This window comes from Lepidochelys kempii, chromosome 25, assembly GCF_965140285.1.
Source record: "Lepidochelys kempii isolate rLepKem1 chromosome 25, rLepKem1.hap1, whole genome shotgun sequence".
NCBI lineage: Eukaryota > Metazoa > Chordata > Testudines > Cheloniidae > Lepidochelys > Lepidochelys kempii.
Window position 1 is genome coordinate 6,276,528 of NC_136404.1, and position 27,124 is coordinate 6,303,651.

The window sequence follows — 27,124 nt, forward strand, 5'->3', positions numbered from 1 at the left end:
ACCAGACACTGGCCTTCAAATGGAACCAGCTAAAACAGGAACCTCTACCCTGACACCCAGGGCCCCAGGCAACTCCATCATGCGTGTGCACTCACCCTGCCCTCCACATGCCAGCGGGAAGTGGGTCGTTCTTGGCTTACACCAGCCTCTCTGAGAATCCATGGCTGGGCAGTGCCAGCTTTGGGTGGTGAGGTGAATTCCAGCTCTGGAGACTGAGCCACAGGTGCAACATGAGCAGCACCAGGACAAAATCCCCCTGCCCCGCACCCGGGGTGCTGCTCTGGGGGGACCTGCTCAGTTTCCGTGTCCCAGTTCAAGCCTTAGCTTCTCCTGAGTCCCATCCATGCCATGGGGCTGCCTTGCGACTCACTGACACACACAGGCTAGCCAACAGCCAGGAGACGCCAAGGCCCAGATAGGAGGTAGGTACAGAAATGCCCATGGGGGTCTGGCCCCAGGAGCGTCTGGTGACTCCCAGCCCGAATGGGAACCTGGGACTTAGCAGTGAACGGTTTCCTATGTTACCAGATTTGCCCGTTACTTTGGGGAACACTCATTTATTAGGGTTACTTTTCTGTGGGGGTGGGGGATTCTGTAATTCTATCAATGTACTGCTTATACACTGTGTTCTCCCACGGAGCTTTGCTTCTCCCTGCTGCAAGTCCCCTCCCAGTGGAGCGATCCTGCAGGACCTTGGTTCCCCAGGGCTGGGTTCTTCCAGTCCCAGAATCAGACAAACACACACACACGTTAACGCATCTGGGAGGACCGGGTCAATAAGCACCCCCCAACTGACCTCTTACACGTCCCTGGACTCAGCAGGCCGGGTTGAGCAGCACGTCTAAGCTGCCACCCGCCTATGCCCCAGGTTCAGCACAACCCTATCCCCGCTTTCACGTTACCATTGTTCTGGTCGTAACCCACTCGAGCAAACTCCACAGGATTTTTGGGCACTGCAGGGATCTTTAGTTTGGGTACGAGGAGCGTTGCTGCAAAGTGAATGGGGAAGCCAAAAAAAAAAAAAAAAACCACCCATGATGGGATTGAGGAAGAGAGAGAGAGAAGCAGCCATCTTAATCATGAAAGTTATTTATTGCCAGGTAATAACCATAGGAGAGCCAAACAAACATGTTTAAGAAGGATGAATTCAAACTGGAACAGGTACAGAGAAGGGCTACTAGGATGAGCCGAGGAATGGAAAACCTGTCTTATGAAAGGAGACTCAAGGAGCTTGGCTTGTTTAGCCTAACCAAACGAAGGCTGAGGGGAGATACGATTGCTCTCTATAAATATATCAGAGGGATAAATACCAGGGAGGGAGAGGAATTATTTAAGCTCAGTACCAATGTGGACACAAGAACAAATGGATATAAACTGGTCATCAGAAAGTTTAGACTTGAAATTAGACAAAGGTTTCTAACCAGCAGAGAACTGAAGTTCTGGAACAGCCTTCCAAGGGGAGCAGTGGGGGCAAAAGACATATCTGGCTTCAAGACTTAGCTTGATAAGTTTATGGAGGGGATGGGATAGCCTAATTTTGGCAATGAATTGATCTTTGACTATTAGCGGTAGATATGCCCAATGGCCTGTGATGGGATGTTAGATTGGGTGGGATCTGAGTTACTACAGAGAATTCTTTCCTGAGTGTCTGGCTGGTGAGTCTTGCCCAAATGCTCAGGGTTTAGCTGATCGCCATATCTGGAGTCGGGAAGGAATTTTCCTCCAGGGCAGATTGGCAAAGGCCCTGGGGGTTTTTCACCTTCCTCTGCAGCTTGGGGCACGGGTCACTTGCTGGAGGATTCTCTGCACCTTGAAGTCTTTAAACCACGATTTGAGGACTTCAGTAGGTTAGGGGTTTGTTACAGGAGTGGGTGGGTGAGATTCAGTGGCCTGCGTTGTGCAGGCGGTCAGACTAGACGATCATAATGGTTCCTTCTGACCTTAAAGTCTATGATTCTAAAACAGTGATAATATTAAATCTAACTTAAATTGGATTATAAAAGTCAGGTTTAGAAAACTATAACTGATCACACAAGCCAGGGTCAGAAGGCTATTCCGAGAGAGAGAGAGAGAGAGAGCTGGATTCTCGCCATTCCGTGAAGCTTGAATCGATTGGGGATCCGAGGTGGTGGTGGTAGCTGAGGGTCCAGAGTGCTGGAGTCAGGCAGAGCCCCCAGCACGATCAGTCAGGAGAAGATGAAGTCCCAATATCCCAATAGAACTGATGCAGATTTTGGATCCAGGCATCAGAGCACTTATTTGAGCATGGGTAGGGGTTTTTATAGGGAAACAACAATGGTTGGAGGGAGAACACTAGATTTGTTTATGTGTAAACTTATGGCTCAAGGGAATATACCAAAGTTGTTTTGTTCAGGCTAGACAATAGGAACTGATCATTCCTGGCTATGGGCAGTGTTCCTTCGAGGGAGCTCACAACGCAATTAGGGAGCTTCAGTATTTTGGATACCAATAAAGGATTTATTACTAGAATTGGTCTGAAACTACAGAGCTGGGAGGGTGCAGGCATTAACACCTGGAGCAGAGATCTCTCATCATGCAGTGCTTCCCTGCTTTTATAGTCCCAGAGTTCCAAGGGGTTCTTGCTTTGGAATCTCTGTTCTCCATTCTGTATGCTAATAGAGATGCCTCCCTGTTCCATCTTTGATGCAAATGAGGCTACGGGAGTTTCTTTAATCCTGTCACCCTTATCCCAGGGGTTTAGGTGTCTCCCACAGCCTTTTCATTGCTTTTTGTACATCTTTCTTCTGATCGGTTTTGGTTCAAGCAGAGGCTGGGCAGCGGGAGGTCTTTAGTGAGTCAGACAGAGGCTGGGTACTGCGCCCTGATTCCCCAAGGACACAGAGCTGCTAGGTAACATCTCCACCTGTGCAGGTACCAGCTGGCTCTGTGCCCTTCCATGCCCCAGGAATCCTGCATGATCCACCGCGGCTGCAGCTTGCCCCAAACCCCGGAGCAAACTCCCTGCGCTTCTGGAGCAGTTTCTAGTGTAACTACATAAACAGCTGATGGGGGGAAGGTGGAGATGCTACTGAGACAGGACTTTTCTGTGCAGAGCTGAAGGGAGGGGTGTGGGGGGACTGGGGGCTGGAAGTGCGGGGCTGGGAAGGATCAAGGTGCTTTGGCAGAGAAGTGGGGGAGGCCTGGATGGGCACAGCCAGGTGGGCTCTGCTCCATGATTGAGGCGTGTGGGTGTGGATCTTGATCTCTTTGTGCCAGGCTTTTGGGAGAAGCAGGAACGGGTCTTGCCTAGCATCCTGCAGCAGATCCTTTCATGTAACCTAGGAGTCCTGGCTGCCAATCCCCCCCGCAACCACTAGACACTGCTCCCTTTTAGAAAACGTGAAGGCAGAATGGGTGAATACGCTTCTCCCTCCCTCCGCGGGGTCAGGTGAGTGGAGGAGCCTCCTTCGACTGCACAGCCTGAGAATGGGGGAGCCAAAGGGGAAGTGAGAGTGTGTGGAGGTGGAGGGTGCTTTGTAAATCCCCGGGGGAGGGGCACACACTACCTTCTGGAGAGCTACGGGGCACATCCCCTCCCTCCCCATTTCTAACCTCTGTGGCATCCTTGAGTCAAACAAGCACCAGCCAGGGGAAGGCTGCAGATTAGGAGCATCCCTCACACTCCCAGCAAGGTGGGCTCAGGGGGATTTACACAAAATCCAATTCTTTTACATTTAAATTAAGTGCATTTTTCTTTTTTAAAACAAACCTACTTAAATGGGAAGTTATTGACAACCTGGGTCAAGGCCCTAAATTTACCCTAATCCTGTACATCAAATCCCATAGAATATGAAGCAGGATGTTTGCTCTTGAAGCTTTACAGGAAGGCAGGCGCCTGATGTATGTATCCAACATAGCTGTGGCCGTCACATTGAATGAAAAACACATTTGGAAATGCTGGGTTTGTGCATTGTTAATTGAATCCCAATTTCCATCCAAAAGCAGCTTGACACAAGGAGAACTAATTAATCATCTAGTAAATAAGAAATGCATTGCTCACTGTTTTCTAATGGTAGAAAATAGGAAAAATTAAGAATCTGAGTAAATGTACGTTTAGATATGTAATTGCTTAAATAAGTATGTACACTTCTAGTGTATCCTCGTGATTAGCAAAAGCCAGTACCAAATTTAGCAAAAAGGCTATTTTAATGGCAAACCAACCTGTTTTAATAGTTACCACCAATGAGAATCAACCTTGCTTTAGAAACATAACTAAAAAGTGCAAATGCAAAACAAGATGCAATTTGATTATTTAAATCAAGGTTTCCTGCTTGCTGATTTAAATCACAGTTCAAATCTGCGGCTGAAATCAATCCTCCATGCCCTGTGCTGTCCTAGGGCCTGGACACAGAGCCATTCCCCTTGGCCCACCTGCTGACGATACTAACCAATTTCATCCATTGCTCCCACTGTTCCTTGAAGGCTCTTTCAGAAATGCTCCAAACCATCACCTAAGCGTACCTCTTGTTGTCAAAAAGGCTAATAGTATGTTAGGGACTGGTAGGGAAGGGATAACAGAAGACAGAAAATATCATAATGCCACAGTATAAATCCATTGTTCGCCCACCCCTTGAATACTGTCCAGTTCTGGTTGCCACCATCTCAAAAAGGACAGAGTGGAACTGGAAAAAGTCCAGAGAAGGGCAACAAAGATGATCCAGGGATGAACGGCTTCCACACGAGGAGAGACTAAGATTACAGCTATTCACCTTAGAAGAGAGACGACTAAGGGTAGAATGATATGAGGTCTATAAAATCATGAATGGCGTGGGAAAAGGGTTAACTGCCTGTTCCCAAAACAAAAGCCGCAATTAAATTAAGCGGCAGCAGGCTGAACACAAGGAAGAGCAAGTACTTTTCACATAATGCACAACTCGTGCGTGGAACTCATTGCCATGGGATGCTGTGATGGCATAACTGGATTCAAAACAAAGCTAGGTAAATTCATGGAGGATGAAGTCCATCGATGGCTATTAGCCAAGATAGTCAGAGACGCAACCCCACGCATGGAGCACCCTAAACCTCTGACGACTGGAAGTAGAAGCTGGGATTGGGGGGATCATTCCACAGTTGCACTGTTCTAAACACTGAAGCTTTGGTACGGGCCACTCTCAGAGACAGGCTACTGGGGAAGACGGACCATTGGTCTGACGCAACGCAGGAGACAGGGGTGAACCCATGGTGGCTCACAGTGGATCAGCAAAGCAGAGCCCTTTCTGGAAGCTGGCTCCTTGAACCCCAAATTCCAGGCTTTCATTACGGGGGGGAAATAATTTTAAAAATGAAGCCTCTAGCCTCACGCTGTGAAATAAAATTAAAAAATCCCAGCACCACATGTAAAGGATGCCTGCCCAACGCGATGTCTACATTTACGGCAGTGTGCTGAGTACAGACACTACACACACAGCGACAGGCCGCAGTGAGAGGCTCTGGCCAGGGGGAGGCAGTGGGACATTACTCTGCTAAAAGCAGCCGGGGGAGGCACTGCTTGGGCTTGTAGACAGCCATGGAGAGGACAAACCTGGGGGCTGAGGTGTGTCCAGCTCTCTACCGTACTCTGCTCACCTAAACCACGTCTCACTGTCTACACTCTTTGTACCCAGCTAGCTGGGCCTGAAGCATCTGCTACTCCACATGCTGCCGTACGCACAGACAGCCTGGGCCGGCCAGCCATGTGCCACTGTCTTTAACGGCTCTGCAAAGCCCCTGGCCATTTTTTTCATAGATTTATAGATTGTAAGGCCAGAAGGGACCTTGTGATCATCTAGCCTGGCCTCCTGTGCCAGCCATCTATCGGTCGGACGGCCGTGTCTCCCCTGATTTATTTCCTGACACCACCTCGCACAGAGTAAAAGTTACCAAGAGCTTTGGGTTGAAAGAACACCGGGTAACACCACTGCTACTCTGATTCAGCCCTCAAAGGGAGCCAATGACCCAGCGATGCGCCAGATGCCGTGGAGAGGGGGATGCATGAAGATTTGAGCCCTGGGTAACAGGGCTCAAATAACAGGACAGACCCACCAACGCTGTCCAGTTACGGCCAATGATTTATTGTCGTCAGTATTCAAAGTAAAAATAAGAGACTCTGGCCAGGCGGAGCTGCCAGTTGATCCCAGCTCAGGGGCCCGCCCAGCTGGATCTGTTTTCCGTCTCACAGGACACGTCCAAATCCCACCTCGAGCCCCAGTGCAGCATCCTTCCCAGGCCCGGGGGCACAGGAGGTGCAGGGCTGTCACCATACAGGCCCCACCCTAAAACTTCTTGCTCTTGCTCAGTTTGTTGCGGCGCCAGGTATTATGCTTCCGCAGGAGCCTCCAGTACTGGGGCGTCTCAGGGTCCAGCTCCTCCAGTGTCTTGGGGGGGCCGAGGTGCATCTGGAAAAGCCTGGGGACCAATGCACAAGAGAGAGTGAGTTTCTAGGTCAAGCGGGATCCCTTAATCCTGACCCAGGTGATGGGATGCATCAGCCCGCTCAGGTTCCAGCTAGCTCCTGGTCTCATGCGGTCACTTGCCATCGAGCACGCCTCATCATTTAAAGCGCCCTAAGGCTAGCCAGGGTCACCAGAGCTGGGCCCAATTTTTTGCACAAAGCTTTTCTGGTGAAAAATGCAGATTCAGCTACACTGAAAAGTTTCACAAACACGCACCAAATTGCTTTGGTTGGGAAGAATGATCCCATTTCATTTCCACCTTTTCAAAACAAAATGTTCTGATTTTTTTGGTTCCAAGCGAGGTGCATGTCCAGCTTTCCTTTGATTAAATAATAAAAAATGTTGAGAAAGACAAGATCAAACCAAAATGTTTTCTTCCATCTGAAATGAATATTTTTCCTGCTTTTCAGAATTACCAGCAAACCAGAAACTCCCCCTACTTGCTCAGCTCGGCTGGTCAACCCCCGGCAGATGGGGGAGGAAGGACCCCCTGCTCAGGGCCTGATCCCACAAACACGTGGGACTAAGCACTGGCAGGGTCTGGCCCTCGGAGGCCACAGGGCGGGACGCTGCTTGGTTCTGCAGGGGGCCATGGGTGCCGGGATACAGCACAAGCATTGCAGGTGGCTAGAGTCAGACACTGACAAGTGCAGGGGTGCCGGGGGGGAGTATGAAGGGGGGGGGACACCTTTGTAGAGGGGGTGACAGCTCTGCTTGTTTATTATTTCTATTCTGGTGGCACTTAGGAGCCCCAGTCATGGCCCAGAACCCCACTATACAAAGTGCTGTACATTATTTATTAGGTGTATTATGGTAATACCTAGGAGCCCGAGTCGGGGTCCAAGATCCACAGTGCTAGGGCTGTACATTATTTATTAGATATATTATGGTAGCGCCCAGGTGCCCTCATCGTTACCCAGGACCCCATGGTGCTACAGGGGCTCTACATTATCTATTAGGTGTATTACGGTAGTGCCCAGGAGCCCCAGTCATGACCCAGGCCCCCACTGTGCTAGGGCTGCACAAACCCAACAAAACCCCCGGACCCTGCCCCAGGGAGCTCACAACCCGAGTTATTCAGCAACTTGCTCTCCCCTTTCAGCTGTGGGGCACAATATATCCCATAAACCTGATTTAACCCCATGCTAGAGACTGGCACAGCTAGGTACAAGGTCTCGCAGGGGGTCAGTGATGGAGCCAGCAATGGAGCCCAGCAGTCCTGGCTCCCAGGCCCCTGCTCTAACCACTAGTCTCCATGTGCCTCGAGTGGCTGGGAGAGGGCAGACCAGGCTTCACCCACCAGTCAGGATACTCAGAGTCGTCCTTCAAAGCCACCTCTGGGCCCTGTTTGTAGAAGTTCACTCCCATGGCGTGCGTGGTGAGCAGCACGGGGTCCTTGCACACCTCCGGGCCTTTCAGCTCCTCCTTACTGAAGCCTTTCCCTTTGGCCTTCACCGCTGCAGAGACAAACACAGATGTCAGCAGGGCGCCCGGCCGCCTCGGCACTGGGGGGAGGCACCGGACTATTGCAGGGAGCAGCAATGGTCCTACCAAGTTCCTCCGCCTGCGATTTCCACTTCACAGGGGGCAGAGACCAAACACTCTTGCTACACAAGTGAGCGGCTTTGGAGGCACGTCCACTGACTCGGAAAACCTCAAATGCTCCGCAACTGTACCACTCAACCCTCTCACTTTGACTCCCCATAAGCCCAGCCCCCGGCAACGCAAGGAGCAGAAGCCTGTGAATTTCTGACGTGCCTGTCACCGTGACGTCAAGGCAGCTCTCAGTCCAGTTAGGGTCACATTACCTCCGAGAGTCTAGGCCACTGTGGTGCAAAACAATGAGCCTCTCTTGTTGGGGCAGTCGGAGTGGGCATATTAAACCCCACACCACGCTGATGTCCAAACACACTTGGGAGGACCTCAGCGCAGAGCAAAATGGGCAGCAATCTACGAGGCTCGTAGGATGCCATCACTACAGCACGTGACCCCTCACAATCTGCAGTGTAGTTATTTTCCCAATGCCCTGGAGGTAGGACCCCCCTTTTACAGGTGAGGAACTGAGGCTGGCTGCCTGGCCCAGGGACACACAGGTCGTCTCTGGCTCCCAGGTCTCCCAAATCCATGGCTAGTGCCCCAAGTGCTGGACCAATCCTACCTCCCCTCGCCTCCAATGAGGTTGGTATTATGGATTTGCAACATGGGGAAACTGAGGTACAGAAGGGGAAAGAGAAACTCGCCCAAGAGGCTGCAGAGGTCCGCCAGCAGGAACAGAACCCAAGAGTCCTGACTCCCAGCTTGCACCCGGGGTAGATGTTCCTCCCTCACGGGCAGGGCGAAATCTCGGTGGCAGGGGATTGCTCTGAAACGAAACCCAGCCAAGGCTGCGCCCGGGGGCTGCTGGCGTGAGAGCCGCAGCCTGGACACAGCCACACCATGGAAACAGGGGCCAGCGCCCCCTCTCCAAGCCGGCTGCTCCCAGCAAGCAGCGCTAGGGCTGGGGGGGCCCCAGGGGGCTGTCGGGAGCGGGGCCACCCGACCTAAGCGCGGGGGTCCCGGGGAGGGCAGCAGGGAGCGTCCCAGCTGAGTCCCAGCCACTCAGTGCACCCCAGGCCCCCAGCAGCCAGCGGGGGGGGGGGCCCGGCCCCACACTCACCTGCTTTCTTGGCATAGCCACGAGCCAGCACGCTGCAGAAGGGGCCGGCGGCCGGGCAGCGCCCAGCCGCGAGAGCCCGCACAAGCGCCCGGGCTGCCATGGGCCCGCTCGCTCCAGCTGCACGCGCGGGGCCGCGCGCCGGCCTCCCCCGCCCGGGCACCGCGGGGCGCAGCCCGGGGCCGGCTGGGATTCGCAGTCCGGCAGGGACCGGGGAGCATGCTGGGAGCTGTAGTTCCTTCACTCCCCTCCCCTCGGCGGAGCAGGCGGGAGATGGGGGAAGGCTCTTTGGGTGGCCCGAACTGTATTTCCTGTAAATCTGCTCCTGTGGATTAATAGCAATTTAAATTCGGATTGTGCCCATGGGCAGTGACTAGCGTCTACACTGGGAGTTGAGGTCGAATTTAGCAGCGTTAAATCGATTTAACCCTGCACCCGTCCACACGACGAAGCCCTTTTTTTCGACTTAAAGGGCTCTTAAAATCGATTTCCTTACTCCACCCCCGACAAGGGGATTAGCGCGGAAATCGGCCTTGCCGGGTCGAATCTGGGCTACTGTGGATGCAATTCGATGGTATTGGCCTCCGGGAGCTATCCCAGAGTGCTCCATTGTGACCGCTCTGGACAGCACTCTCAACTCAGATGCACTGGCCAGGTAGACAGGAAAAGGCCCGTGAATTTCAATTTCCTGTTTGGCCAGCCTGGCGAGCTGCAGGTGACCATGATGGAGTCCCAGAATCGCAAAAGAGCTCCAGCATGGGCCGAACGGGAGGTACGGGATCTGATCGCTGTACGGGGACAGGAGTCCGTGCTATCAGAACTCCGTTCCAAAAGATGAAATGCCAATATATTTGAAAAAATCTCCCAGGACATGAAGGACAGAGGCCATAACAGGGACCCAAAGCAGTGCTGCATGAAACTTAAAGAGCTGAGGCAAGCCTACCGGAAAACCAGAGAGGCAAACAGCCGCTCCGGGTCAGAGCCCAAAACATGCCGCTTCTATGATGAGCTGCATGCCATTTTAGGGGGTTCAGCCACCACTCCCCCAGCCGTGTTGTTTGACTCCTTCAATGGAGATGGAGGCAACACAGAAGCAGGTTTTGGGGACGAGGAAGATGATGATGAGGTTGTAGATAGCTCACAGCAAGCAAGCAGAAAAACTGGTTTTCCTGACAGCCAGGAACTGTTTCTCACCCTGGACCTGGAGCCAGTACCCCCCGAACCCACCTAAGGCTGCCTCCTGGACCCACCAGGCGGAGAAGGGATCTCTAGTGAGTGTACCTTTTAAAATACTATACATGGTTTAAAAGCAAGCAAGTTTAATGATTAATTTGCCCTGGCACTCGCAGCTCTCCTGGATGTACTCCCAAAGCCTTTGCAAAAGGTTTCTGAGGAGGGCAGCCTTATTCTGTCCACCATAGTAGGACACTTTATCACTCCAGGCCAGTAGCACATACTTGGGAATCATTGTAGAACAAAACATTGCAGTGTATGTTTGCTGGCGTTCAAACAACCTTTATCTCTCTGTGTTATCCTCAGGAGAGTGATATCATTCATGGTGACCTGGTTGAAATAGGGTGCTTTTCTTAAGGGGACATTCAGAGGTGCCCATTCCTGCTGGGCTGTTTGCCTGTGGCTGAACAGAAATGTTCCCCACTGTTAGCCACATGGAGGGGCTAGCCACTCGCTGGGGGGAGGCAAAATGTGACCTTGGAAGAAAGCACATGTGCGATGTATGTAATGTTAACAGCAAGGTTTACCGTGAAAGAGTGTACCCATTGTTCTATAAAATGTGTCTTTTTAAATACCACTGTCCCTTTTTTTTTCTCCACCAGCTGCATGTGTTTAAAGGATGACAGGATCTTCTTCCTAGAGGCTAGCGAAGATTAGAAGGCAAAAAAAACCACACTCGCAATGAAATGTTCTCTGAGCTCATGCTGTCCTCCCACACTGACAGAGCACAGACGAATGCGTGGAGGCAGACAATGTCAGAGTGCAGGAGCGGGAGGAGAGGTGGCAGGCTGAGGAGATGTTTCAGAGTAACAGCCGTGTTAGTCTGTATTCGCAAAAAGAAAAGGAGTACTTGTGGCACCTTAGAGACTAACCAATTTATTTGAGCATGAGCTTTCGTGAGCTACAGCTCACTTCATCGGATGCATACCGTGGAAACTGCAGTAGACATTATATACACACAGAGATCATGAAACAATACCTCCTCCCACCCCACTGTCCTGCTGGTAATAGCTTATCTAAAGTGATCATCAAGTTGGGCCATTTCCAGCACAAATCCAGGTTTTCTCACCCTCCATCCCCCCACACACAAACTCACTCTCCTGCTGGTAATAGCCCATCCAAAGTGACAACTGTTAGGGGGCTTATTCCTTCACCCACTTACTTCCCTGGTCCTTCTCGCATGAACAGAGAGCAACAATACCCGAAGTCCAAAGGTGCAAACAATTCGATGTTTATTGGGGTGAACTTCCAGCAAGCATGATTCCAGTTTCCTTCCTTAGTATCCTCCTTCCCAGTTCTGACACCACAGAGCCTTACACCTGTGTCCCTGTTCCCATTCCTGCCCTTAGCCAAACATGATTCCAATTTCCTTACTCCCATTCCCTGTTCCCATTTCCCCCTTTAGCAAAACATGATTCCAATTTTCTTACCCCCATTCCCTGCTCCCATTTCCCCCTTTAGCAAAACATGATTCCAATTTTCTTACCCCCATTCCCTGTTCCCATCTCACACACCCACATGCCCACCCCCAGTCACTTCCTCACTGACTACAGATTATATAGTAAAACTTGAGTTCTGCTTAGCTATACCTTAACCAATCATTTTCCTGAAATTTAACTAACCAATCCTAACATATTGTAACATGATTATGTAACCAATTATATCCCACCACCTTAATTAGTTTACACCCAGCAAAATTAATTATACAGTAGACAGGAACAATCACAGAACCAGACAGAGATTATACAGACAAACAATAGCAAAGTGGGAACTATAATGACAAAACAATACAGAAGTGAGGATTTCACATCCCAGCTATTGATAAGTGAGTTCTTGCCAGACAGGATGCTGTCAAACTAAGTTTCCTTTTACATTTTCTAGGCACTTCCCTTTCTCTGGAGGTGATAAGAATACAGGACAGGATTGTATTCCTAACAGCCGAATAGCACCTTATTTCAGTGTGACTAGTTTGGAATGTGAGGATGTGACTGTTTGCTTCCCAGCTTATGGCTGCCTCTGCTGCTTAGCCAAAGGCCTGAGCCTAAGCACAGGGCCACAAACTGTCACAGTAAGAGAAGGCCCTTACGCTGGCAGACAGTGGTTTTGATTCTTTCTTTTATACCTCTAGAACTAGCCAAGCGATAAGAATACACCTAAATTCTTAGAATATAGGCCTTTACAGACAGGCCTGAATATCTATATCCTAACAAAAAGAAAAGGAGGACTTGTGGCACCTTAGAGACTAACCAATTTATTAGAGCATAAGCTTTCGTGAGCTACAGCTCACTTCCTCAGATGCATATCGTGGAAACTGCAGCAGGCTTTATATATACACAGAGAATATGAAACAATACCTATTCCCACCCCACTGTCCTGCTGGTAATAGCTTATCTAAAGTGATTTCCAGCACAAATCCAGGTTTTCTCACCCTCCACCCCCCCACACAAATTCACTCTCCTGCTGGTGATAGCCCATCCAAAGTGACAACTCTTTACACAATGTGCATGACAATCAAGCTGGGCTATTTCCTGCATAAATCCAGGTTCTCACATCCCCCCCACCCCCATACACACACAAACTCACTCTCCTGCTGGTAATAGCTCATCCAAACTGACCACTCTTCAAGTTAAAATCCAAGTTAAACCAGAACATCTGGGGGGGAGGGGGGTAGGAAAAAACAAGAGGAAACAGGCTACCTTGCATAATTCTCTTCACAATGTGTATGATAATCAAGGTGAGCCATTTTCTGCACAAATCCAGGTTCTCTCACCCCCCTCCAAAAACCACACAGAGAGGGCTGAAGCTGAAAGGTGGCAGCAGCGTGATGAGAGCAGGCAGGATTCAATGCTGAGGCTGCTGGAGGATAAAACCAATATGCTCCAGCGTATGGTTGAGCTGCAGGAAAGGCAGCAGGAGCACAGACCGCAGCTACAGCCCCTGTGTAACCAACCGCCCTCCTCCCCAAGTTCCATAGCCTCCACACCCAGACGCCCAAGAACGTGGTGTGGGGAACTCCGGCCACCCAGCCATTCCACCCTAGAGGATTGCCCAAGCAACAGAAGGCTGGCATTCAATAAGTTTTAAAGTTTTAAAGTGCTGTGTGGCCTTGTCCTTCCCTCCTCCACCACCCCTCCTGGTGCTTCTCTCCTCCACCACCCCTCCCGGGCTACCTTGGCAGTTATCCCCCTATTTGTGTGATGAATTAATAAAGAATGCATGAATGTGAAGCAACAATGACTTTATTGCCTCTGCAAACGGTGATCCAAGGGAGGAGGGGAGGGTGGTTAGCTTACAGGGAAGTAGAGTGAACCAAGGGGTGGGGGGGTTTCATCAAGGAGAAACAAACAGAACTTTCACACCGTAGCCTGGCCAGTCATGAAACTGGTTTTCAAAGCTTCTCTGATGTGCACCGTGCCCTCCTGTGCTCTTCTAACCGCCCTGGTGTCTGGCTGCACGTAACCAGTGGCCAGGCGATTTGCCTCAACCTCCCACCCCACCATAAACGTCTCCCCCTTACTCTCATAGATATTGTGGAGCGCATAGCAAGCAGTAATAACAGTGGGAATATTGGTTTCGCTGAGGTCTAACCGAGTCAGTGAACTGCGCCAGCGCGCTTTTAAATGTCCAAATGGACATTCTACCACCATTCTGCACTTGCTCAGCCTGTAGTTGAACAGCTCCTGACTACTGTCCAGGCTGCCTGTGTACGGCTTCATGAGCCATGGCATTAAGGGGTAGGCTGGGTCCCCAAGGATAACTATGGGCATTTCAACATCGCCAACGGTTATTTTCTGGTCTGGGAATAAAGTCCCTTCCTGCAGCTTTTGAAACAGACCAGAGTTCCTGAAGATGCGAGCGTCATAGAATCATAGAATATCAGGGTTGGAAGGGACCCCAGAAGGTCATCTAGTCCAACCCCCTGCTCGAAGCAGGACCAATTCCCAGTTAAATCATCCCAGCCAGGGCTTTGTCAAGCCTGACCTTAAAAACCTCTAAGGAAGGAGATTCTACCACCTCCCTAGGTAACGCATTCCAGTGTTTCACCACCCTCTTAGTGAAAAAGTTTTTCCTAATATCCAATCTAAACCTCCCCCACTGCAACTTGAGACCATTACTCCTCGTTCTGTCATCTGCTACCATTGAGAACAGTCTAGAGCCATCCTCTTTGGAACCCCCTTTCAGGTAGTTGAAAGCAGCTATCAAATCCCCCCTCATTCTTCTCTTCTGCAGGCTAAACAATCCCAGCTCCCTCAGCCTCTCCTCATAACTCATGTGTTCCAGACCCCTAATCATTTTTGTTGCCCTTCGCTGGACTCTCTCCAATTTATCCACATCCTTCTTGAAGTGTGGGGCCCAAAACTGCACACAGTACTCCAGATGAGGCCTCACCAATGTCGAATAGAGGGGAACGATCACGTCCCTCGATCTGCTCGCTATGCCCCTACTTATACATCCCAAAATGCCATTGGCCTTCTTGGCAACAAGGGCACACTGCTGACTCATATCCAGCTTCTCGTCCACTGTCACCCCTAGGTCCTTTTCTGCAGAACTGCTGCCTAGCCATTCGGTCCCTAGTCTGTAGCTGTGCATTGGGTTCTTCCGTCCTAAGTGCAGGACCCTGCACTTATCCTTATTGAACCTCATCAGATTCCTTTTGGCCCAATCTTCCAATTGGTCTAGGTCCTTCTGTATCCTATCCCTCCCCTCCAGCGTATCTACCACTCCTCCCAGTTTAGTATCATCCGCAAATTTGCTGAGAGTGCAATCCACACCATCCTCCAGATCATTTATGAAGATATTGAATAAAACCGGCCCCAGGACCGACCCTTGGGGCACTCCACTTGATACCGGCTGCCAACTAGACATGGAGCCATTGATCACTACCCGTTGAGCCCGACAATTTAGCCAGCTTTCTACCCACCTTATAGTGCATTCATCCAGCCCATACTTCCTTAACTTGCTGACAAGAATACTATGGGAGACCGTGTCAAAAGCTTTGCTAAAGTCAAGAAACAATACATCCACTGCTTTCCCTTCATCCACAGAACCAGTAATCTCATCATAAAAGGCGATTAGATTAGTCAGGCATGACCTTCCCTTGGTGAATCCATGCTGGCTGTTCCTGATCACTTTCCTCTCATGCAAGTGCTTCAGGATTGATTCTTTGAGGACCTGCTCCATGATTTTTCCAGGGACTGAGGTGAGGCTGACTGGCCTGTAGTTCCCAGGATCTTCCTTCTTCCCTTTTTTAAAGATTGGCACTACATTAGCCTTTTTCCAGTCATCCGGGACTTCCCCGGTTCGCCACGAGTTTTCAAAGATAATGGCCAGTGGCTCTGCAATCACAGCCGCCAATTCCTTCAGCACTCTCGGATGCAACTCGTCCGGCCCCATGGACTTGTGCACGTCCAGCTTTTCTAAATAGTCCCTAACCGCCTCTATCTCCACAGAGGGCTGGCCATCTCTTCCGCATTTTGTGATGCCCAGCGCAGCAGTCTGGGAGCTGACCTTGTTAGTGAAAACAGAGGCAAAAAAAGCATTGAGTACATTAGCTTTTTCCACATCCTCTGTCACTAGGTTGCCTCCCTCATTCAGTAAGGGGCCCACACATTCCTTGGCTTTCTTCTTGTTGCCAACATACCTGAAGAAACCCTTCTTGTTACTCTTGACATCTCTGGCTAGCTGCAGCTCCAGGTGCGATTTGGCCCTCCTGATAACATTCCTACATGCCCGAGCAATATTTTTATACTCTTCCCTGGTCATAAGTCCAACCTTCCACTTCTTGTAAGCTTCTTTTTTATGTTTAAGATCCGCTAGGATTTCACCATTAAGCCAAGTTGGTCGCCTGCCATATTTACTATTCTTTCGACTCATCGGGATGGTTTGTCCCTGTAACCTCAACAGGGATTCCTTGAAATACAGCCAGCTCTCCTGGACTCCTTTCCCCTTCAAGTTAGTCCCCCAGGGGATCCTGGCCATCCGTTCCCTGAGGGAGTCGAAGTCTGCTTTCCTGAAGTCCAGGGTCCGTATCCTGCTGCTTACCTTTGTTCCCTGCGTCAGGATCCTGAACTCAACCAACTCATGGTCACTGCCTCCCAGATTCCCATCCACTTTTGCTTCCCCCACTAATTCTACCCGGTTTGTGAGCAGCAGGTCAAGAAAAGCACCCCCCCTAGTTGGCTCCTCTAGCACTTGCGCCAGGAAATTGTCCCCTACGCTTTCCAAAAACTTCCTGGATTGTCTATGCACCGCTGTATTGCTCTCCCAGCAGATATCAGGAAAATTAAAGTCACCCATGAGAATCAGGGCATGCGATCTAGTAGCTTCCGTGAGCTGCCGGAAGAAAGCCTCATCCACCTCATCCCCCTGGTCCGGTGGTCGATAGCAGACTCCCACCACTACATCACTCTTGTTGCACACACTTCTAAACTTAATCCAGAGACACTCAGGTTTTTCTGCAGTTTCGTACCGGAGCTCTGAGCAGTCATACTGCTCCCTTACATACAGTGCTACTCCCCCACCTTTTCTGCCCTGCCTGTCCTTCCTGAACAGTTTATAACCATCCATGACAGTACTCCAGTCATATGAGTTATCCCACCAAGTCTCTGTTATTCCGATCACGTCATAGTTCGTTGACATCACCAGGACCTCCAGTTCTCCCTGCTTGTTTCCAAGGCTTTGTGCATTTGTATATAAGCACTTGAGATAACCTGTTGATCGCCCCTCATTGCCAGTATGAGGCCGGAGCCCTCCCCTCACAGACATTCCTGCCTGTGCTTCCTCCCGGTATCCCGCTTTCCCACTTACCTCAGGGCTTTGGTCTCCTTCCCCCGGTGAACCTAGTTTAAAGCCCTCCTCACTGTACCTTTCCCAGCCCTGTCATGTACCTTTCCCAGCCATCCCACGTTGATGTTGGTGAAACGTCCCTTGTGATCCACCAGAGCTTGCAGCACTATTGAAAAGTACCCCTTGCGGTTTATGTACTCGCCGACTTGCTGCTCCGGTGCCAAGATAGGGGTATGGGTTCCATCTATCACCCCACCACAGTTAGGGAATCCCATTGCAGCAAAGCCATCCACTATGACCTGCACATTTCCCAGGGTCACTACCCTTCATAGCAGATCTTTGATTGCGTTGGCTACTTGCATCACAGCATCCCCCATAGTAGATTTGCCCACTCCAAATTGATTCCCAACTGACCGGTAGCTGTCTGGCATTGCAAGCTTCCACAGGGCTATTGCCACTTGCTTCTCAACTGTGGGGGCTGCTCTCATCTTGGTATTCTTGCGCCTCAGGGCAGGGGAAAGCAAGTCACAAAGTTTCATGAAAGTGCCCTTACGCATGCGAAAGTTTCGCAGCCACTGGGAATCGTCCCAGACCTGCAACACTATGCGGTCCCACCAGTCTGTGCTTGTTTCCCGAGCCTAGAATCGGCATGCCACGGCATGAACCTGCCCCATTAGCACCATGATGCCCACATTGCCAAGGCCCGTGCTTTGAGAGAAGTCTGTGTCCATGTCCTCATCGCTCTCGTCACCGCGCTGATGTCGCCTACTCGCCCGGTTTTGCTTTGCCAGGTTCTGGTGCTGCATATACTGCTGGATAATGTGTGTGGTGTTTAATGTGCTCCTAATTGGCAAAGTGATCTGAGCGGGCTTCATGCTTGCAGTGGTATGGCGTCTGCACAGAAAAAAGGCGTGGAACAATTGTCTGCCGTTGCCCTGATGGAGGGAGGGGCAACTGATGACATGGCTTACAGGGTTGGCTTACAGGGAATTAAAATCAACAAAGGGGGTGGCTTTGCGAGAAACAGAATGGCCCCCTCAAGGATATAACTCAGAACCTCAAGGATAGAACTCAAAACTGGGTTTAGCAGGCCGTTGATTTCACGGATAGAGGGAGGGAGGAGAAAATGAATACAAAACAAATCTGGTCTATTTCTTGTTTTGAGCCACTTCATCTATCTTTGTACATCTTGCTGGCAGTACGACCGCTAGCCATCATCATCTCCTGGGTGCTCGGCAGAAGACGGTGCAGTATGAGTGCTGGCCATCATCTTCTGCTGGCTGCAGATTAAAAGACAGTGCACTGCCGGTAGAACTGAATCGCCATGAGACTAAACTTAAAAGGGAAATGACCTGGCTGAGTTACTCTCGTGTTTGCCCAGGTACCCCTGACCTCATTGAGGTCGGTTAAAAGAGCACCCAGGACTACGTCAACGATGGCTACCAGTCATACTGCACCGTCTGCTGCCAAAAGGCAATGAGCTGCTGCTGTGTAGCAATGCAGTACCACGTCTGCCAGCACCCAGGAGACATATGGTGACGGTGAGCTGAGCAGGCTCCACGCTTGCCGTGGTATGGCGTCTGCATGGGTAACCCAGGAAAAAAGGCGCAAAACGATTGTCTGCCGTTGCTTTCACAGAGGGAGGGAGGGAAGGGGGGCCTGACGATATGTACCCAGAACCACCCGCGACAATGTTTTAGCCCCATCAGGCACTGGGATTTCTACCCAGAATTCAAATGGGTGGCAGAGACTGCGGGAACTGTGGGATAGCTACCCACAGTGCAACCCTCTGGAAGTCGACGGTTGCCTCTGTACGGTTGCCTCGGTGGACGCACTCCGCCAACTAAATGCACTTAGAGCATTTGTGTGGGGACACACACAATCAACTGTATAAAAACACTTTCTACAAAACCGACTTCTATAAATTCGACCTAATTTCATAGTGTAGACATACCCTAATGCGCTAGTTCTGGAGGGGAGGGATAGCTCAGTGGTTTGAGCATTGGCCTGCTAAACCCAGGGTTGTGAGTTCAATCCTTGAGGGGGGCCATTTGGGATCTGGGGCAAAAATGGGGATTGGTCCTGCTTTGAGCAGGGGGTTGGACTAGATGACCTCCTGAAGTCCCTTCCAACCCTGGTATTCTATAATTACTGTAATGGTAAGAATCCTTATTAGTCATCACAGATGATTTTCTAAAAAAGCTGCTCTAGGAATTCTTTCAGGGCAGTGTTCTGGCCTGTGTGAGACAGGTCAGGCTAAGATGATCACAACAGTCCCTCCTGGCTGTGGAAGCTATAACAACGGTACAGTAATTATTAAAACAATTAAGGATTTTAGTTCTGCTTTAACTGCAAAATGCAATGCAACTATGGAGTGGCAAGAACACCTTCATTTGTCATTATTACCCCTTGCTATTTATTATGAATATCACTATTATTATACTTAAGTGGGATGTCATAATAATAGCTTACATTAATTAATAATTATTATTTAACTTATTGCATCTAGTGCTGCAAACTCTCAGTGCAGGGGACTGGACTAGATGACTTATCAAGGTCCCTTCTAGTCCTACTCTTCTTTATCAGGAGTTTCATGATATTTGGGGTTTTTCTTAAAGCCCCAGCTCCCAGAGTCATGTGATTACATGAGACTCTCAGCTTATGTTAATTGAGAAAAGGATGTTTCTGGCCCTTGTGGTCGCAGGGGAGAGCTTGAAAATGGACCCCTAAAGGTGCAAAAACCAGAAAGCAAATACAGAGAAGCTACAATTTATTATTTTTGAAAATCTCATGATCTTTAAGCCACTCCCACCATTTGTCACTGCTCAGCAATACAAGCACCCAAAGCCTGATCATGCAAACAGTGGCACTTGTGTGTGAATTTACCAGTAAGAATATAGTCCAGTTGAATCAATTGGCCTACTCATGCATCTAAGCACTTGCAGGATTAGAACAAGAGCGCAGAGCAGATTCTAGTTAGGAATAATCCTGGCCCCTTGCCTGCTCCAAATACTTATGCAAGTAAGTTCACACTCCTGAGCAGACTTCTGGAGTAGCATTTCAGTCCTCTAGAGACTAAACTGTAGCATGGTGCAGGCAGAAAATGGGAGAGGCCATGTTGCCACCAAAGCCTGAGGTCCATGTGGTGGCAGGAAATTGTTTAGGTGAGATGTGCACAGATGATCCCAGCAGGCGAACCATGCCCCATGCTGCAGAGGAAGGTGAAAAAACGCAAGGTCTCTCCCAGTCTCCCAATTCCTAAATGGTGCTATGGGAGTAATATAAATAACCATTCATAATAAATCCCTTCATTGAGTCAGAGAGTCCAAGGCCAGAAGGGACCATTGTGATCATCTAGTCTGACCCCCTTAGAACACAGGCCAGAGAATGTCCCCAAATGAATTCCTAGAGCAGAGCTTTCAGGAAAACATCCAGTCGTGATCTGGCCTCCTAGGCAGACCTCTGCACCCATAAGGAACCCCACTGAGGTCAACTCCGCACAGACACAAGGACCCATCTGCACTGGTCAGGTTGCAGGACTTTACTAGTGCAATTAACTCAGTCGTGCTATTTGGCCCCATAATGCAAGGTACTAGCTTAAGAGACAAACCTGCAATGCATCTTCATGAGATTTAGGGCCCCAGTGGCACCGTTTCAGATTTGCGGTGGGGGAGGGGCAATATTAACCATAATTCCAGGAGTTACTTAGGCACCTATAAACTCTAGGTTTCAGAGTAACAGCCGTGTTAGTCTGTCTTTGCAAGGTAGCCTATTTCCCCTTGCTTTTTCCTACCCCCCCCCCCAGACGTTCTGGTTAAACTTGGATTTAAACTTGGAGAGTGGTCAGTTTGGATGAGCTATTGCCAGCAGGAGAGTGAGTTTGTGTGTGTGTGTCCCTGGGAAAGGGGGCGGGAGTGAGAAAGCCTGGATTTGTGCTGGAAATGGCCCACCTTGATTACCATGCACATTGTAGGGAGAGTGGTCACTTTGGATGAGCTATTACCAGCAGGAGAGTGAGTTTGTGTGTGTATGGGGGTGGGGGGGGTGAGAAAACCTGGATTTATGCTGGAAATGGCCCACCTTGATTATCATGCACATTGTAGGGAGAGTGGTCACTTTGGATAAGCTATTACCAGCAGGAGACTGAGTTTATGTGTGTGGTTTTTGGAGGGGGGTGAGGGGGTGAGAGAACCTGGATTTGTGCAGGAAATGGCCCACCTTGATTATCATACACATTGTGAAGAGAGTGGTCACTTTGGATGGGCTATTACCAGCAGGAGAGTGAGTTGGGGGGGGGGGGCGCGGAGGGTGAGAAAACCTGGATTTGTGCTGGAAATGGCCCAACTTGATGATCACTTTAGATAAGCTATTACCAGCAGGACAGTGGGGTGGGAGGGGGTATTGTTTCATGGTCTCTGTGTGTATATAATGTCTACTGCAGTTTCCACAGTATGCATCCGATGAAGTGAGCTGTAGCTCACGAAAGCTCATGCTCAAATAAATTGGTTAGTCTCTAAGGTGCCACAAGTCCTCCTTTTCTTTTTATAAACTCTAGGTTTTTTGCAGATAACTTAGAAATTATCTGACAGGAGCACTGTATCTAATTCCTATATAAAGAAAGAAAAAATATATACAAACACCAGTTAAAGTCATATTTTAAGTTTATATGTAAATTTAGAACAATCAGGAGATAATACACCAAGTTATTCCCAATTCCAAATCTTGAGGTATCATAAGAACATAAGAGCAGCCATAGTGGGCCAGAGCAAAGGTCCATCTAGCCCAGTATCCTGTCCTTCAGAGAGAATGAACAGAACAAGCAATCATCGGGTGATCCATCCCCTGTCCTCCACTGCCAGCTTCTGGCAAACAGAGGCTAAGGACACTGTCGCACTCAGAGCATGGGGCTGCATCCCTTCCCATCCTGGCTAATTGCTATTGATGGACCTATCCTCCAGGAACTTATCTAGTTCTTTTTTTAACCCTATTATAATTTCGGCCTTCACAACATCCCCTGGAAATGAGTTCCACAAATTGACTGTGCGTTATGTGAAAAAGTACTTCCTTTTGTTTTAAATCTGCTGCGTTATTAATTTCATTGGGTGACCCCTGGTTCTTCTGTTATGAGAAGGGGTAAATAACACTTCCCTATTCACTTTCTCCACCCCAGTCAAGTTTTTATAGGCCTCTCTCAGATCCCCCCTTAGTCGTCTCTTTTCCAAGCTGAAAAGTCCCAGTCTTTTTAATTTCGCCTCATACAGAAGCTGTTCCATCCCCCTAATCCAGTGGTTCTCAAACTGTGGGTCAGCACCTCAATGTGAGTCACGATCCCATTTTAATGGGGTTGCCAGGGCTGGCGTTAGACTTGCTAGGGCCCGAGGCTGAAGCTCGAGCCCGACAGCTTCAGCCCTGAGTGTCAGGGCTTAGGTTACAGGCCCCCCGCCTTGGGCTGAAGCCCTTGGGCTTTGGCCTTCCCGCCTGGGGCAGTGGGCCTTGGGTGGGCTCAGACTCTGGCCCCCCTCCTGGGGTCGTATAGTAATTTTTGTTGTCATAAGGGGGTTGCGATGCAATGAAGTTTGAGAACCCGTGCTTAATCATTTTTGTTGCCCTTTTCTGTACCTTTTTCAATTCCAATATATCTTTTTTGAGATGGGGTAACCAGATCTGCATGCAGAATTCAATATGTGGGCATACCATGGATTTGTATAGAGGCAACATGATATGTTCTGTCTTATTATCTGTCCCCTTCCTAATGGTTCCTAACATTCTGTTGACTTGTTTGACTGCAGCTGCACATTGAGTGGATGTTTTCAGAGAACTCTCCACGATGACTCCCAGATCTTTTTCTTGAGTGGTAACAGCTAATTTAGACCCCATCATTTGTATAGCTGGGATTTTGTTTTCCAATGTGCATTACTTTGCATTTACTTTCCTATGTCAGTTTTGGAGCCTTAGTACAAGAATTAATAACTTTAATTGGTAAATAAAATGAATACAGAATATTTACTAAATACAATTGTCCTTATAACCTCACACCAATCACCCTCAAACACCCACGCACTTTTTAATTTTAATTTATATTATCGTCTGGAAAAATATAAGCAAGAAAATACATGCACTCTTACTTTGTATATCTCATTTCTCATTAAAAAGTTATGAAGTCTAAAGTAGTTGAGTTTCCTCTCAAACATTCTTCTAAAACATGGAATAACTAACAAATTAGAAAACAAATTTGTTTTGGCACTAGCTTAAAAAAAAAGAAAGACAAAAAGCTTTTAAAGTGATAATTGGAAAGAAAATATTACAACAGATTTGCCAACATAGGTTTCCTATCAGCTCTGACACACCTGAAGGTAGATAAAAGTTATCACCTTTTTCTAATGGAAAAGTGTTTTCTTTTCCTGTTAAGATAGCCAGTAATTAGAAAGAAAGTCTTAACCATTGTAATCTGTTTATACAATGCATTTACAAATGACTGATCTAAAAGCCTGTTTTAGCTTCTGGAAACTGTTCAGTTCCATAATGTAATACAGGAATCCTGAGTATGTATCTACAGTGACGCAGCTGGATGATTATTAACCGTGTCTTAAAATATAAAGTGACACTATATGTCTTAAATTTTATGTAGAAAATTTGCCCTCTAAACAATGTCATTTTCAAGGGCTTACTCAAATATTAAGGAAGTTAATAAAGAAACCTGTTCCAAGGTATTAGCCAGGATGGGCAGGGATGGTGTCCCTAGCCTCTGTTTGCCAGAAGTTGGGAATGGGCAACAGGATGGATCACTTGATGATTACCGGTTCTGTTCATTCCCTCTGTGACACCTGGCACTGGCCACTGTCGGAAGACAGGATAGATGAACCTTTGGTCTGACCCAGTATGGCCGTTCTTATGTTCTAAGGCTGTAACAGCCTTGTAGGATTAAGAAAGAGCCCTCCAGGAACTGTAGAAAGTCTCAAGAGTCCATAGAATCATAGAACTGGAAGGGACCTTGAGAGGTCATCTAGTCCAGTCCCCTGCATTCGGGACAGGACTAATTATCTAGACCATTCCTGACAACTGTTTGTCTAATCTGCTTTTAAAAATCTCCAATGATGGAGATTCCATAACTCCTTAGGCAATTTATTCCAGTGCTTAACCACCCTGACAGTTAGGAAGTTTTTCCTAATGTCCAACCTAAACCTCCCTTGCTGCAATTTAAGCCCATTGCTTCTTGTCCTATCCTCAGAGGTTAAGAAGAACAATTTTTTTTCTTCCTCCTTGTAACAACCTTTTACATACTTGAAAACTGTTATCATGTCCCCTCTCAGTCTTCTCTTCTCCAGACTAAACAAACCCAATTTTTCCAATCTTCCCTCATAGGTCATGTTTTCTAGACCTTGAATCATTTTTGTTGCTCTTCTCTGGACTTTCTCCAATTTGTCCACATCCTTCCTGAAATGTGGTGCCCAGAACTGGACACAATACTCCAGTTGAGGCCTAATCAGCGGGGAGCAGAGCAGAAGAATTATTTCTTGTGTCTTGCTTACAATACTCCTGCTAATACATCCCAGAATGATGTTTGCTTTTTTTGCAACAGCGTTACACTGTTGACTCATATTTGGCTTGTAGTCCACTTTGACCCCCAGATCCCTTTCCACAGTACTCCTTCCTAGGCAGTCATTCCCCGTAGACTAATTTAAGAAAGAAAACGTGTTTTATTTTCTGATTGAGAATCAGAGCTATGTACAATCACTTCCTCTGATTTCCATCAGGAGCAACTGAAATGTCTAAAGACAGCACTGAGTGTGACACGGAAAATAAAACTGATCAGCTTTGTGGGAGAGACTTAAGGAGATCAGCACTCACCAGGTCTCAGCCAAGGCTCGGCAGAAACTGCTCTCTCCTGGCTTTCATCCTACCAGCTGGGTGACGGGGAGCTACCTACCCACATGGAGGGCTTTGAGTGTCCCCCTGGTCCAGGAGCTGCTAGCGCGGCTGCTGGCTGTGGGCTGGCAGGGGGGTGCTAATGGGGGTGCTCTCAGTTGCCCAGCCGGAGGGGGCATTGGAAACCTCACTAGACCAGCTCTGCGCAGCGGTGGGGAAGGACAGAACCATGTAGACAGCTCTCCAGTGCGCGGAGCCGGCGGCCCACACCGCCAGGGAATGTACATTTCCCACCACCCAGAGCCGGGGGGGCAGCCCTGTCAGCCAACAGCGCTTCCAGGGCCCCGGCTGAGGGCTGGGGGTTCCTCCGCAGAGCACGGAGCCGCAGCTCGCTTTCCTGTTTGCACCCTGCTGTGGTGGGAAACTGGGGGGCAGGGGACACGCCCCCCCCCCCACCTGAGCCCTGTAGGCACAGTTAGGACCCTGCTCGCAGCTTTGCAGGAATGGGGTCGAAGGGCGAAGATCGTCTCTCGCTGGTTTCCCTTGTTCCTCCGGATCGACACCGCCAGGGTGACCAGGCGGCAAGTGTAAACCATCGGGGCAGGCGGTGGGGGGCTGTAGGCGCCCAAATAAGACGAAGCACCAGGTATGGGGGCTGTCCCCATAGAACGGGACACCTGGGCTCCCTCGGCACCGCCAGCGGCTCTGCAGCGCCCGGCCCCCGACACCGCGGGGAGGGGCCTAGGAACTGCGCCTCCGAACTACATCCCCCAGCAGCGCCCCGCGTGCTCGGCGCTGCGCGGCCCGGCCCAGAACTCCATCCCCCAGCAGCCTGCGGGGCCCGCGCATGCTCGGTGGAGGGGACGAGCCCCAGGCGGCTGGAAGCGGGAGGGAGGGGCTCGGGGGGGGGGGGGGGAGCGAAGTTTCGCTCCGCAGCCACATCAAGGGCAGCTGCCGGCAGGAGGGGGGCGCCGGGGGCGGCTGCGGCGCGGCAAGAGTTAACTGACCCCGGGTTCCTGCGCCGCTGCGTCTCCCGGAGTTGCTGAAACTTTCGTGGAAGTAAGTTCGCGCCGCCGGGCCGGCGTGTGGCCAGTGCTCCCCTGGCCCCGTCCTGGGGCCAGCATTGCCCGGCCGATCCGGGGCATCCCCTTCCTGGCCTTCAGCCCCGGAAAGGGGGGAGTCAAAGCAGGAGCTCCGTGGAAATAAGTTGGCTGCATCCGTGGAAGGGCTTGGCCCGGAACGAGGGGATCCGGTCTGCGCCTTACATGGGGACTGCTGGGAGATCGCAGAACACCAGGGCTGGAGGGGACCCCAGGAGGCCATCTAGTCCCACCCCCTGCTCCAAGCAGGGCCAGTCCCCAGTGTTTGCCCCCAGATCCCTAAACGGCCGCCTGGAGGATTGAACTCACAACCCTGGGTTTAGCAGGCCAATGCTCACACCACTGAGCTGTCCCTCCCCAGCGAGATGTGGCTCGCTAGTCATGATGCTCCAGGCATCGTCAAAAAGTGGGCAACTTACTAGCCACAGGAGTTAGTTGCCCACCTTTTATCACCTTAGCGACTCAGATCCTGCAGTCGGCCCCCCCTGTCCCAGTGGAGCTGCAATGAAGTCGGTGCCCTGGCAGCTCCTGGGGGTGGAAGCCTAGAAGCGTCTGATTGCAAAATTGGGGCCTAGCTAGTTGGTTTTACTCCCCAGTCTAATGAAACCCCCTTGTGTTGGGGCAGTAAGTAATTTTGTAAGGCTAGATTGTGGTTATGGGGCCAGATTCTGCTCTCAGTGATGCAGGTGTAAATCAGGAGCAGCTCCATGGACTTCAGTGGTGAGCTGTAGCTCATGAAAGCTCATGCTCAAATAAATTGGTTAGTCTCTAAGGTGCCACAAGTCCTCCTTTTTCCTTTTGCGAATACAGACTAACACGGCTGTTACTCTGAAACCTGTGATTCTTGATTGAGGCCTCCCTGTTTGTGTGTCAGATGTTAACGTGCAATGTAAGCAGTGTGAGGGGGCATGCGGGGGTCCTAGGGGGCTGTGACATTTCTACCTCCGGGATCTGACAGAGGGGAAGCAGACTTTTTTTGGGGGGGCGATTTCAGCATTCTCAGCACAGCTGCTGGGAGAGACACAGGAAGCAGC

General features: G+C 49.8%; 2 protein-coding genes across 4 annotated transcripts in view; one reads left to right on the forward strand and one right to left on the reverse strand.

Moving 5' to 3' along the window:
- Positions 1-6,050: 6,050 nt before the first annotated feature.
- On the reverse strand, positions 6,051-26,150 carry MRPL54 (mitochondrial ribosomal protein L54). The gene is made up of 4 exons (XM_073324719.2): positions 25,998-26,150; positions 9,109-9,430; positions 7,753-7,909; positions 6,051-6,405 (listed from the first exon to the last, which is right to left on the reverse strand). The coding sequence occupies exons 1-4, from the start codon at positions 26,133-26,135 to the stop codon at positions 6,273-6,275; spliced, it is 750 nt and encodes a 249-aa protein (XP_073180820.1). The 5' UTR covers positions 26,136-26,150; the 3' UTR covers positions 6,051-6,272.
- APBA3 (amyloid beta precursor protein binding family A member 3) overlaps positions 9,371-27,124 on the forward strand; it is a 32,328-nt gene continuing 14,574 nt past the window's right edge. For 2 of the 3 annotated variants that reach the window (XM_073324715.2, XM_073324718.2), the window contains exon 1: positions 25,904-26,049. The gene's annotated coding sequence lies outside the window, so the exon portion shown is untranslated. Of the gene's footprint in view, positions 10,377-25,903; positions 26,050-27,124 lie in introns of those variants that run through there. The other variant, XM_073324716.2, reaches the window with a different exon arrangement.